The 14625-nt window shown below is 38.0% G+C and overlaps 1 protein-coding gene across 3 annotated transcripts in view; it reads right to left on the bottom strand.

The window, feature by feature from the left end:
* LOC309497647 (uncharacterized protein) overlaps nt 1-7511 on the bottom strand; it is a 28055-nt gene extending 20544 nt beyond the window's left edge. The window contains exons 1-3 of one of the 3 annotated variants that reach the window (XM_082167942.1): nt 7455-7511; nt 6563-6688; nt 3892-4049 (exon numbers count right to left, since the gene is read on the bottom strand). In XM_082167942.1, coding sequence (XP_082024068.1) covers nt 3892-3982 — 91 coding nt within the window. In that variant the 5' untranslated portion in view covers nt 3983-4049; nt 6563-6688; nt 7455-7511. The other 2 variants (XM_082167943.1, XM_082167944.1) reach the window with 2 other exon arrangements.
* Nucleotides 7512-14625: the final 7114 nt, after the last annotated feature.

The raw sequence follows: 14625 nt of genomic DNA, 5'->3' as shown, positions 1-14625 counted from the left end.
AGGTGGGAACATAGCCTGTCTCTACGGACATGTTTAGGGAACTGATAGAGTTAGTGTGAGTTTTAAGCAGAGGAGATGGGAGGGGATCAAGGTAGCAAGGTGGCAAGATACAATTCTCTGAACTGCAGTGCGTAATGGCGCTCATTGTGCGTTATAGATCAACTAACATGAATCATGATCATTATAAAGGTTTCTTAAATGACAAAACACATTCACTTACATGTATTTAAGAATAAGAATATCAGCCAAGGACTGACTGACATAACGCAACCAATCACAGTTTGTTATTTGTTCCGCGTCATGTTTAGTGTGAAAATGTCGATGTCCATACAATAACAGATCGGCGTACATCTAATAAATTATTGATTCAAGAACATTGTGCAAGTTTACTGCAACAATAGAGAACCTCACGTACTTTTTGAAAATCCAGCATTCAGTTGATCCTGACGAGCGCTCATTGTCACAGTTGTAAACATGATGGCGTTCTTCTTCCACGAGGGGTTTCGTGTCACGGCATTTAAGGTGATGCGTTCTAAAATAACGCTCACCTTGTGCAGGACATGCAATAAGTCAGGAGAGTTGTCGTATTTGGCCAGAGAAGGCAAAACATGTGTAAAGAATTGCTGAAATTTAAAGCTGGTTTGTAGCATACCAAGAATACAGACTACTTTGCTGTTATTAGCACTGTAGTGTTATTTAGCGTTAAATTATTGTATTTGGGTTCGGTGGCTTAGGTTTTATTGTGAATTTGTTATGCAAATTTGATGTGTTTTGTATTTAGACTACTTATATTTATATTTTTACTCTAAAATTGTAATATATTAAATTAAGAATTTTTCTTTTCTTTAAAAAAAAAAAAAAAAGTTCTTTAATGTCATTCACCATCGTTTTGAGGCTCTCTCTCTTTTTAATTTTTTAAGTATCGGTTCAGGCACCGGTACCGGTTTAAAAGTATCGTTTTGGCACCGGTGTAAAAAAAAAAAAAAACGATACCCAACCCAATTTGTGCGTACGCATGCTTGGTGAATGAGACCGATTTATCCCAATCACACCAGCAAATCTACGACAGAACGGCTGAAAAAGAAAAGAATAAAGGCCCAGTCAAAGTCCAGGCCTGAATGCAAGCTTTTTAAAGAGACTGAAAAGATGATGCAGACTATATTGGATCAGACAGCAATGTCGCAACACACAAGTGTGAGTAACAATGTTTAACCATGTGTCACTTGCTTTGTCTGTTACAGATCGTTTGATATACAACCCCAATATCAAAAAAGTTGGGATGTCGGTTGGGAAATCGGATGTTGCGATACACAATGTGGACGTCAATCATTTTAGATCATTCCAATTGGATACACAAATAATCAGATTTGGACTGACAGTGTGAACGTAAACTTAGAGAGGCAGAGTGTCTCAGAAGTAAAGATGGACAGAGGTTCAACAATCTGCAAAAAACTGTGTACAATTGTGGAACAATACTGATTATTTATAGCCTACAATAGTGCCGCAGTCAAACTGAATAGATGTGATTTGCTGTTATATCCTTTGCTTCAGCATTTATGAGGTTAATGCAGGGAATTCCTGGATACGGGAGAACGTAGTGAACACTGCTTTAGTTATTGTTTTGATCGAAGCATTTGCTGTAATACTGAATAAAAGCTTCAGTGAGCGACGTTTTGTCATCAGTGAGACATTACATCACGTTTCATTTTATTTAAAACACGACTGACAAAATATCTGTTTTTCACTTTATCGAAAAGGATCAACGATAGTTTGCAAATAATGGTAAATTCATTCATAATTATATTTACACTAAAATATTTTCCACAACCAAGGCATATAAAGCATATGTAATACGCATAAATGTTTCACAATGTTGGCTAATATTTCCACTATGTAACGAGATATTATTCAACATCGGAAGTTTTCAAAATAATTCCACAGGTGTAGCCTAATGGCGGTCAACGTTAAAAGATTATTTTAATATGCAAAACCTTTTCCTGTAAATCCGTTTACTTTTGATAGGCGGCATTCCAAAAGTGTTTGGAAGAGAGGTTCAAAAACAGGATAGAAAATAGCTTATTAATAACATTAATTATTGATAACATTATAAGCAGACCTCATATACTGTAGGTATGATAGGTATAAGAACCTATCATATTGGAGAAAAATTATGTAATGAATCATGTCACCTTTGCTATTTTCTTGTTGCTGGTGAGATTCTCTCTGAAATATGTCTGAGGTCCTCCAGCCGTGATTAAAGCATATTCGAAGGCATTGTCTGGAATCTTTAGTTATTGCTGCGCAGCAGGATAGTGGAACACTAGAGACCTTATTCCCAAACGCTGAGGGGTTTTCGCACCGGAGAAACCCTTTCATAGTTCCTAGAACTATTCGCAGAAGTTCCCAGTTTTTGGCGTGTTCGCACCGCAGGAACTAGGAACGATTTTAGTTCTATGAACTCCTTTTGGAGGAACTAATTTAGCTCCTGGTTCAGAGGAAGGGAAGTCGTGTTTATGACGGCATGTGCGTTCAAGTCACTTTCGTTGGAGTAAGATGGCGGTGTAATTTCTCTAAATTAATCATAAACAAATAGAGCAAGTTTCTTAAACTCTAGTTCTAGAGTAACCAAAAGTAATTTTTCGTGGATTATAACGCTTTAACAGTCAAAAACATGCGAAAATTATGTCAATTTTTGGTCTTGGTGAGTATCCTCCAAACACAGTCAATTATGTCTTAAATAAGCATAAATCGCATGTGACCATAATGAACACAGGATCCGTGCACAAATTGTCATTGTCATTCATTTGGTTGTCAAAACAACAAAACATGGCTTTGATTTTAAGGAATCAGGATTAATAGCCTTTGTATTTAATTTAGTCAGGACTAAAATACTACCCAGTGTTATTTTACATTTGATTACTTTATTCAGTCTCTGTATTTCTGAATACTAGTGTTAGACCTAAGCAAAAACTTCTCTCTTTATTTCTCTTTATTGGTATCTTTATTCTATTGTATTTATTTGTGCTACTTTTTTCAATTTAATTCAAAGATTGAAATCAAGCTTCCTTGTGTTGTGTAAATTCTTAAGAACAAAATTACCCCATTGTAAAAATGCGATGAGTGAGCAAAAAAAAAGTCTAAACTCCCCCCTCAAATTAAAAATCCCCCCCCATAAGAATCACCTAAGTCATCTAACTATTAGCGTAACTGTTCATTCATAAAAAATTTTTTTTAAAAGAAGCTATTTATGCATGATAAACAATATTTGAAAAAAAATTATAATAATAATTCTAAATAGCTTTTCAGCTTTTCACTCATCTTCCTGCGGATATCTTGAATTGGTTGGGCTCCATGTGCAACTGTATTTTATATATATAGCATAACAGATTCTTAAACACGAGAATCAGTTTAAATGTTGCAATGTATGATCCACACTACAAAATGGAAATGCAGAATGTTTATGCTTATTGTTGACAAAACAAAATCACATAGGCTATTCGAAACTGGAATGAGAAATGTTTCAAGGATTATTTTGCATAGATGTTACATTTCAATCAAACGCCAATGCAATCCTTCTGTGTCTAGAGGCAAATATGAGCATCAAAGGCCAGTTTCCGCAACTTGTTTCTTTCCTAAATTAATCAATGTTTTTGGACTATGCTGACTATGTGAAGCCATATGGTATACCATATCATCATCAGTCTTATTAATTTTGTTAATAAAAGTTCTAGGAGTTTGTTAAAAAGCCGACAATTTTTTTTATTAAGAATAATATTGAATCAACATTAAACATTATTATCATGGTGCAAAGGACCCTAGGTTGATTTTACTCAGAACCATCCCTTTAATAAGGATCAAATTACTGATTTCAGCTTTGAGAATGAAACCAACCTGTTTGCTCCTCAGTATCTTCTTGTTTCACACTGAATGTTTCTTCTTTTACAATCTTCATGTCTTCACTCTCCTCTTTAATAAACGCCATCTTTATAATAGTGTGTCACGTGGATCTCAGTCGCTTAACCATACGTTTTTATCTGTATTTGGACAATCTGTAATGTTTAAGATGAGAATAATTAACAGACAGAAAAATAAATCCAAACTAAATCTCTGAACGGTCTCACTCAGCTCAGTTCAGGGGCCCGTTCTTTGTACGTTGCTTAAAACATCCGAGATCAAATTACACATCCAAGATGATATCATCGTGCTAATCATGATCTGGCTAATTAGGTTATTCGAACACACTTGCCGGATAGGATTAGTATCGCTGGATTGAGTTATCTGAGATAATTGCGCGTTCATGCGCTGGGTTAAAAGGGGATTATGTATCGATAGTAGAAACATTGATCAGCAACGCTGCTATTGGCTGCTCAGCGTGGCCAAAGAGCGTGCTCAGTTTTTCTCCTCAGCAGAGCAAGAACTAATAGTCGAAGTTTATTCGGAATTTTAATGTTTAATCAAAACGCCAGGGAACACCTCAAAGTCTGCAAAAGCCAGGAGAGAGGGCTGGTAAAAAGTAGCAGACAATTTAAATCCGTTAGAAGTGGCCATGTTAGATGTTGTTATCACTTGTTAGCCTATATATTTGTATTTTAATAATTGCATAATTACTTTGTTCATTGTAATGTCAGAGTCACCACACTAGAACATGGGAACAAATAAAAGTGAAGTACAAAAATATTCTACATAATGGTAATTTTTAGTTATATTATAGTCTCTTTTATAAAAGGCAGTGTTAAATAAATGGTTGTCTGTTCATAAAAGCAACCAAGAAAAAGGCTGAGAAAAAAGAAGAAGAAAAGATCTTAGTAGCCTACACTGTAATAATTGTTGCTGCATTAAATTAAGGCCGTATAGTCATTTCAACTTTTAAATCTTGAGTAATGATGAATTTTGACTTGTGAAAGTGAAAACTGATAAACTTGTTAATGTGAATATTTTGCCATGAGTTATTGATCACATTTTTCCCGAGTGTAGTTCATTGTAATGACATTGTGTTTTCCTCTTTTGTTCACTTTTACATAATACACAAACACTTGTATCTGTTCCCAAGAAAGTGGTGGCTGAAATATGTGCAGTAAGTGGACATTTTCTAACTTTCCAAAGGAAAGAAAGTATAAGACTTAGTAATGTCCATTTGTTTCCATTGTACTGGACAGTGAATAAACCCTCTCAGATAACTGTCATATGGAGGAACTAGCCTACCTGCAAATGCATAAATAACTTTACTTAATTTATACTTGTGTGCTTTATGGCTGCAATATAAGTTGCAGGATTCCACATCTACAGAAAGGCCTACAGAAGAGTCTGCACAGACAGAGGAGACATAGGCCTACAGGTGGGCAGTGGATAGCCAACTTTTCCTTTTTATTTGTTGCATGAGGCATGTGTCTAATATCTCTTGTTGCAGGCACTTGACCACTGGCTTATCTTTACAAAGAACAATTGAAATAAAACTCAAGGAACTAAGTATATTTGTCTTTTATTAAACATTTAATGAAAAGTGTTTTTTTTGCAATGTTGTGTAATATGCAACAATGTCACAGGCCCTGTCAGGTGTGAAACCCTCAGACTTTTCCGACACTGTAAACGTCCCTTTAGTTAGCCAAAGTTAATTTCATTGTGTGCCCTTGTCCTGGCTAGAGCTGCATTGTAACTGGTTTGGGTCAGGGAATGGGGTCATAAAACACCTGTCTGCAGGCAGGAACATGTCATAATCACCTATGAAAAAATGCAGTTCTGTTAGGATCAGCATAAGTGTATGTAATACAGTGAGCTTGATATTTAATTGTGGAACTTTCCTTACCACTTTCAAATAATGTGCATAAATGTGAATCTCTGAAAATTCTTAAGTCATGCACAGATCCTGGCCATTTTGCTTTCACATTTGTGATATGGAAGATTTTAGTCAACTGCCTTTTTTAATTTGATATAATATTACTAATCTGGAATATTAAGAATCACAGTAGTAACTGGGCTGCACATTTACATTGTGAACCCCCTTTCTGTTCACATAATCCCCTTCATTGAGGCCTTGATGGCAGTCTATGGTCTAGCCTATAGTCTATGGTACCAATCACGTTAGTGAAGCCTGAGTGACACTGTAATGGGCATGGTCATGTTTGCATGATCTTCATAAAAAATTATGATAGCCTAAAAATTTTTTTTAAAACTGCTTTAAAAACAACATTGGGTCTTAAGTGGCTTGGAAATGCCACTAAAAAACCTAAAACTGTTTTTTAAACTCCAAATGACACAACAGACAGCACTTTCCATCAAGTTCTCCGCATCTCCAATAGAGTAAAGGAAAGAGCCACTGGCAAATAATCTTAGGGCAATGCAAACAGTTTTTGTCCCGACTCCGACAAGTCGAAAATAAATGTGCGTTTACAACAAATTAATAATGTAAACGACAATCTCACGAGTCACGAGAAAAAATATATATCTCAGAAAGTGCACTATCGCGCTGCGCTGGACTTCCCGTATCAACTCCGCTTATGAAGCCGCAGTCTAATCCTGTTATCATGAAATAAGCCTGCTCACAAGCAGGTTTAAGCTTGCGCACCTGTTGCTATGACAGCATGTCCAGGATGAGCGTCGAAGAACCAAACAATCCAAGATCATGCCAAATCGCCAACAATCAAATCCAGCTAACTGAGTTAGCAACGTACGAAGAACGGGCCCCAGTTCACTGGTAAGAGTCAGTCAGAGCAAGAGTTCATGGACTGAACAACAACAACAAACTAGCACAACAAATTAATAAAAGAACACACATTTTACAAACACTTTACATTTAGTTTAATATTACTGAATGATCTGTAGATTATATTTAATAGATTCAACAACATTTGCAGTTGGCTTGTTAAAGTTGTCATTCCACGTTTGTTTTACATGTTTACACTGATTTGACGAGCATCGTCAGCGCGCGGCGATTCGAATCACTGAATGTGCAAAAACATATTGGTTCAATTAACTCGGATTTTCAAAAAGCTCAGTTTCTCCAAACAATAAAACCAGTTCGTTGCTGCCAAGTATTGATGGAAAAATGCAAAAAAGATCTGCACTCTAAAAATACTTTATTTACAAACAGGAGATAAAGATTATATACGTTTCGGCTGTTTGCCTTTGTCAGTGTCTTTATCTCCTGTTTGTAAAAAATGAAGTATTTTTAGAGTGCAGACCTTTTTTGCATTTTTGTTCTAATATACAGTATAGGTCTCAGCACCTAATTAGATGGGAGAGCGCGGTGAATGTTTTGATTGAACTATTGATGGAAGAAATGAGACGCACATACTGTTGCAAATGCATGGATGCACTTTACTCACAAAACGTTCATTTATGTTATTTATTACATTATTACACTGCTACAATCCGTAATAATTAATTTCACAGATCTCTATAAAACTTTCTGAACGGTTTATATTGGTTTTAAACACTGTAAATGGTTAAAAACAAACCTTTCTTCACCCGAATCACAGACGCAGGAGGAGCGCGCGGCGCAACCTTATGACGTCACATCTCCAGACCAAAATAAAAGTCCTTTTCAAACGCTAAAAAGTATAGAAATTCACATTAAGAAAACACATTTAAATTATGAGATAAATTACTAATTTAAGGTTTGAATCACATATTTGCAAAGCTATCAATATCGTTTACCATTTTTCAAAGTGTAAAATGCAATTATAATACTCAAATGCAAAGTATTTGTGATATTCTCAATCACAGAAAAAGTCAAGTATCTTGTTCATCATAGCAAAGGCTCGGAAATAACTTTTAAATATTTTAAACTCATTAAGAATTTGTTGATCAAAATTAAATGCATGGTTGCAAAGAGATCTAATAATTTAATTTATTAACTAAAACAGTATCCTTATCACAAAATATAGGGGAAAGGGGTGAGTTGTGCCAGTTTTTACTCAAAGTGACTTTAAAGTGAGGCCATGGCAGTAATGCCTTCAACTTAAGGATGTACATATATTTTAGGATGTGGTGCATCCCTGAGAACAATAACTTTGGATCTGAAATAAATTGTTTCAGAAATATAGCTTTTGGGGAAAAAATTGGTCTCGTGGCAAAACTTGCCCCTGGTGCGGGGTAAGTTGTGCCTTTGGGGGAATACGTTGGGGTAAATTGTGCCAGTGATTTCTGAAGTAAAACAGAACATTTTAATGTTATGAACAGTAATGCTATATGAAAGCAAGACAAATTCAATACAAAATTATTCATTTAAGGTTTATTTAGATATTGTCACCCTATTAAACTGTTGGAATAAGTCATATTTTGTAGTTTTTGGGAAAACACACAAAATATGATATTTGTGAATCATTTCTGGCAAAAAGGCTTTGGCAATAGATGCCTGTTGACATACATAGAACGCTGTCTGTCAATTATGTAACATATAAGAATAAAGTGACTAGGTTCATTTCTAAACATCCTATTGTGACTTAGGCCACTTAAAGACTTGATAAAATTTCTCTTTAATAACATAGTGCAAACTCAAAATTGAAATCATTGTTAGCTAAATTAAACAAATGGCAGGTAGGCCTAAGTCAAACACTGATGAGGCATGCCCATCTCCTCACTTCTCCAAATTATCCCCTGTGAGTAGGTCTAGGTGGTCTGATTCTGGCCTACTATTAACATCCCACTTGTCAATGCTGCAGGGGAATATAAACTTCTGCTCTCTTCTGGCTGTACCACCAAGTTTTTGGGGTGTGGCTAGTTTCTTGAGCACATCACCTCTAGGGATGACTCCTTCATCATTTTCTTTAAATGTAAAGATGGGCTTTCCATCCACAGACTTCTAACAATTTTGCCTTAGAAACGTTGCGCTGATGTCTGCACCCTCAACCTTCTCCACCAATCCAACGTAGTTATAGGATTTGGTTTTACCAGCAAAGCTCACAATGACAAAGTCACCAGCAGACAGATCCTTGTCACCATCATCATCATCATTCTGGACATCTGAACTATCATAATCAGTGGTGTCGTTAAGTGGAATGGAGATGTCACTCTCTGCTGAGCTACTGTAGACAGTCACTTTCTTTTTGGGTTTGGTTGGTTTGGACACTTTTAGAGCCCCTCTCTTATTTTTTTCATTCATTTTCTGTTTTTCAGCCCTTTTATTTTCTCTGTTGTGTGTGTTCTCCAAGTCATCTTCTGCTTCATCGTCAGTGGTGTCATCAAGTGGAAGGCCCATGGTGCTTTCTTCTGAGCTACTGTGCACAACCTTTTTCTTTATGATTTTGGTTTGATTTGAGCCTTTCAGAGCCCATTTCTTCTGCCTTTCATTCTTTTTCTTTTCCTTTTCAGCCTTTTTATCTTGTTTTTCTTTGTGTGCCTTCTCCAGCTCCATCTTCTCAGGTGTGTCGGTCACGATTCTTGTTTTTACTTTCTTTCTCATCATTCTGGGCCTTCTTGCCGTGGCTTTTGGCAAGGGAAGTATGACTTATGGAGTCACATAACTCCCATGGGCACCAGAACCAGTTTCATCACTTGATGAGTGCTCAGGATTTGGTTCCGGAAGAGTGGCAGGTGGCTCCCCTGGGTCTGGACCTGCTTCAAGACCTGTGGCATGGGTTGGTTCCTCATGTGATGGTCCAGGCGGGTCAGCAGCAGCACTGGTGGAGGGCTCTTCTGGGTTTGGCCTGTTACCATTGATGAGGCATAATCTTCATCTGGGAAGATATCCTTGTTGTATGGGTATATGCCCATAGCTCTGAAACCTGATGTGATGTTTGTGGGGGTCATTGCAGACATAAATGCTTGCTTCACAAGTTCTGCAACCTCGTAAATCGATATGGTTCAACCAGGGTGTGTGCGCATCCAACCGTCCATTGCTCTGAAGAAGTAGGTTTTCAGTGGTCCATAGACTGTTTTGTCCAATGGTTGCAATCAGTGTGAGGAGGTGAGGTGGGAGGGTGAGCATAACGACACCATTTTCTTTAGCAGTTGTCACTGCCTTCAGTGAGATGTGAGATTCATGGTTGTCCAGAATGAGCAGGACTGGGTGATCGATGGAGCAGTTGGTGTGGCGGATGAAGTGCTCCAGGAAGATAGTGAAGGCTTCTTCATTCATCCATCCAGACTTTGTAGAATGACCTATGGACCCTGCAGGTGATCCATTCATGAAGGATTCGTTTAAATGAACACAAGGGAAAATAAACATGGGTGGGATTGCATTTCCAGTGGTGTTTACTGCACAGGCCACAGTGACGAGTTCTCCTCTTTCAGCTGATGTAACTGAACCCACTTGTTTCTTCCCTTTCTCTGTGACAGTCTGCTTGGGTGTCTGCACTGTAGTCACACCAGTTTTGTCCATGTTGTATATCATGTGTGGAGGGAAGTTATACCGGAAATGAGATTATGGAGGTGGTTATGTGTGTAAATGTCAAATCTGCTACTAAAGGGCAGAAGACCCTATAGAGATGTGCCCTCTTTCCTTCCCTGGCTGCCTCGTCTGTGTTGAGTGTGTGTGTGTGTGTGTGTGTGTGTGTGTGTGTGTGTGTGTGTGTGTGTGTGTGTGTGTGTGTGTGTGTGTGTGTGTGTGTGTGTGTGTGTGTATGAGAGAGAGAGAGTGTGTGTGTGTGTGTGTGTGTGTGTGTGTGTGTGTGTGTGTGTGTGTGTGTGTGTGTGTGTGTGTGTGTGTGTGTGTGTGTGTGTGTGAGAGAGAGAGAGAGAGAGAGAGAGAGAGAGAGATAGAATATGTGATCCTATGATTGATGATTACCTGTCCATCACTTTAGAGAGGTTATCAAAGAACTCCCCCACGTTGTGTCTATTAAATGCAGTAGCTCTTCCAAGAGAGGCTGCTTCAGGAGTGCGGCATGACAAGTGGTGGCGTGCTTTAAAGGCTGTGAACCAGTCAGGTCCTAGAAAAGGTTAATAGTTTATTAGCATAAAGGGTATCTCTTTATTTATCCCTTATTAACCATTTCAGTTTACATTCAGATTTTACTTAAGGTGAAGTTATACTGTATGCTCTAAGTACCCAATTTTGCTTCTCTGTAGGATGTGCATGGTTATAACTGATAATGAGCATGTCCTGGGAAAATCACGGGAAAAAAAACGTTAGATTAATTAGCTGCGCAGTACTTGGTAGCCTTGTCTGCCTGAATAATACATAAACATAAAAAAACTAGTAGGCTATTTGCAGTATATTAAATCGTTTTTTGACCTAATTATTTTGCACTGAAATGACACACTCGAGTCTGTCGGCTCTGACAGCGTTGCATCACGTGCACCTGCGCAATATCATAGCCTATGATTTCAGAAAATAGTACTATGTCAACTAGTGATATACGAACAAGAACTGTTGAGGAATATGCAACATAATTTAGACAATTGTTTTTGTCATATGTTATAATAACTGACAGACACTATCATTTCAGAGGCTGAACATAGGAGCTCAGCTTCAGCTGAGACAAAAATAGACTATTAACTTAAAGCTTTTACTCTTAAACACAAAAGGCACGTCCAAAAATTATATTTATTAAACTAAATAAAGTGCATAACTGAAAAATAAAGCATAGGCTCAAAACAAATACAAACAGTGGGCACAACGCAATTGCGCATTAGGCTCCAAAAAAATAAAAAATAAATAAAGTGCCCAAATCCAATAAATAATACTAGAAATAACATACTAGAAACAGATGGGGCAAGTTATCTTACCGTTTTTAGGTGATATGCCATGTTTGTAGTCGAGCTGTGATATGCAAACTGTTGCATGCAAACTTTGCATTCGACTTTTTTTCCGTTATCTATTTTTGCAAAATGCTGCCACACTGCCGATAACTTTGACATGGTAGAGGAGGACTGACTGTAAATTAAACGCTCACAATTAAATAAACATTCAGCAAACCACCAGACCAAGGCCTTCTAGTACTTTCTTCAATCTGTCTCCAGTGGGTTGGGCTAATCCCAAAAAAGTGAAAACAAGGGGGGTGTTCTGAAGACAGACTGTTACCTGTGAAACAGGGGTGCTCTGAAAACACCCCCATTAACAATTAGTGCTTTCCACCTGATGAAATTAACACGGTAAAAAATCGACCAATCAGAATTTTGGTCGAGCCAGAACGTATCGACCAATAAATCGACTAGTCGACTGGGAGATTACAGCCCTAGTTCTCTTATATCCTAGCTGTGTCCCAATGTGAAGGCTGCATCCTTCGAAGGACGCACCATGTAGCCTTCGTAGGATTTCCTAATTGCGCAACCAGGTGTTTCTGCTCACCGCTCCTGGCGCCAAGCAACGGTGCGAGAGGACAGCTGCCATCCTGATAATTAATTTGATATAATTGAGTAAACAACTATGGAGCCAGAATTGGCTATATTGTCATTTTTATGTTTTATATTTTACTGGAGGACATGGTGAGGATGTTTCAGCTCCGGCGCTGCCGGATCATGTATTTTCGGTTTAGCCCTGTTTGAATATAAAACCCAATTGAATATAAAAAATCCAGTATTTCTCCCGCTCGTCATCGGCAGCTGTCACATTTGCCAGGCGACAAGAACAATCCTCCGTAGGCTAGACCGGTCTGAACGCTTCAGATGCGCCCTTTGATATGGGACACAGCTGTAGTTAGCAACAATTTGTTAATATTGTGACAATAGACCTACATTTTGTTACTTTAATTTTCGGAACTGCATATTTCGTTAGTAATTCACTTACAAATGTGAAGTACTGAAGTACTTTTTTCTCTCACATATGATTTTACATTAAACTACACAAAAGTATATAGTTTAAATGTAACAACCTTGAAAATATTCAGAAGTAAAATGCAGTAGTAGCATAATATAAATGCAAAACTATCATAAAAACCCTGACAAGGAGTTTTTTTCCCCCCTGCAGATTACATACCTCTAGTTTTACTCTTGATACTTTGTACATTAACAAGATAATTTTGCTTAACTAGGGTTTTAGTAGTTTTTCCCCAATGCAGTATTAGTAGTTATTAAAAGTACTTTTTTCAAACCTGTTGGTAGACAACTTAGTGGATAGTGGAAATATGCACTCAAACACTCTGGAGACCATCCCAGATGATGTCCCACCAGCAGGAGGCCTTACCAGGGTCTCTATTGTGGCAGCCCATCCCGGTCCAGCAGCACACCAGGGTCTCCCACTCAGCTGAATAAAAGTCTACATCATTTTTTTCTTATTTTATGTACTGTAAATTTAAATGTTTATGTTGATTTTGATATGTTTAACGGATGTTGTTCATAGTTGGAAAAAGTACTTTAATGCAGGCCGTAGAACAAATGATTTTCATTTGAAAAAAAAAAAAAGGTATAGAAGAATTTGTTTCATGTAGAAATTATGACTGTCATTACAAAAATAAACAATGTCCAGAACAATTAATTCTCTTTTATTTACACATTTAAAGTTGCATAAAAATAATGTACAGATTTTTTCTTTCCTTTTAAAAAATAAAAGTGAAAAAAAGTTAAACTACAATATGTAGAAAAAAAATTATTTTTCAATCATTCTCTCAAGAAGAGAAAACAGCCTGTCCATCCTCTCCCTACTCTCCTGTGCTCTCCTCGCCTCTGCCTCCCTCTCTAGTCCTCTGTCCTCTCCTTTTGTCTCGCCGCCTTCGTGCTGGTGCTGGTGTTGCCCCTGGCTCCTCCTCACCGTGGGCACCCACTGCTGAACTCAGCCCTGGTCTGTCCTCGGGGATTGAGGCAATGAGGACAGGGGGGTGGTGCAATGCCTCTGTCCCAACACCTCATCCAGGACAAACCAGGGCCAAGTTTCAGCAGTGGGTTTCCCACTCAAACCCTCTCCTGTCCCAGGACACTTGCAATCCTAAGGGCAGAGCAAATGAACCATGGCTTGTTAACAACAACAGCACAATACATTTCAGCAGAGACGTGTGTATTAATTTTCTTACTTTGTATTTTTTTTCTTTTTCTGAATTGCTCTAAAAAAGCAGAAAAGGGTACTTAACACGGGTGCAATCTTAAGTGCATTGTTAACACTGCAAAATATGCCACATCAAGACAAAATATGCATACAAAATACTTCAGAAATCATATTTCTGGAAACTCAAATTTGGTTAAAACCTTTGTAGACATCTATTTGAGTAAATGAAAACATAATACTGACATTTAAATAAAAAATGCTGTCGTCACCGGCGCGCAATGACTTATGGGGTAGGATAGGGTAGGATAGGCCGCTTAGGATCCTTTTATGTATCCTTCCTTTCACGGGGAAACGAAGGGTGCATTTGGCGTCACTTTTGAATCAGGGTAGCCTTCGTCGCGTCGTGATGACGCAACCGGCCTTCGAATACGGCCTTCGAAGGATGCAGAATTGAATTGGGACGTCCTTCGCCGCGCCGCTGTGACGCAATCGGCCTTCAAATACAGCCAATCGGCCTTCATATACGGCCTGTCTTTGTTACTTCTCCTATCTTTTTATTCTCCATGAATCTTTTCAAGGTCATCCTGCAGATCTTCATCTCCGTTGCCACCTGACGTATGGTCTTTCCCTGTTGCACCTCTTTCACTGCTCTGTCCAGCTCCACAAGAGGAGTTGAAGCCCTGTCTGTCTTCCGTTTATAAGTGCGTGGCATGATGGGTTTTGGTCTAAAATTAAGAATGTCACATAGTTTAAGTGCTAAAATGTAA

Source organism: Leuciscus leuciscus (genome assembly GCF_965113295.1).
Source record: "Leuciscus leuciscus genome assembly, chromosome: 4".
NCBI lineage: Eukaryota > Metazoa > Chordata > Actinopteri > Cypriniformes > Leuciscidae > Leuciscus > Leuciscus leuciscus.
This window is presented reverse-complemented; position numbering and strand designations above follow the sequence as displayed.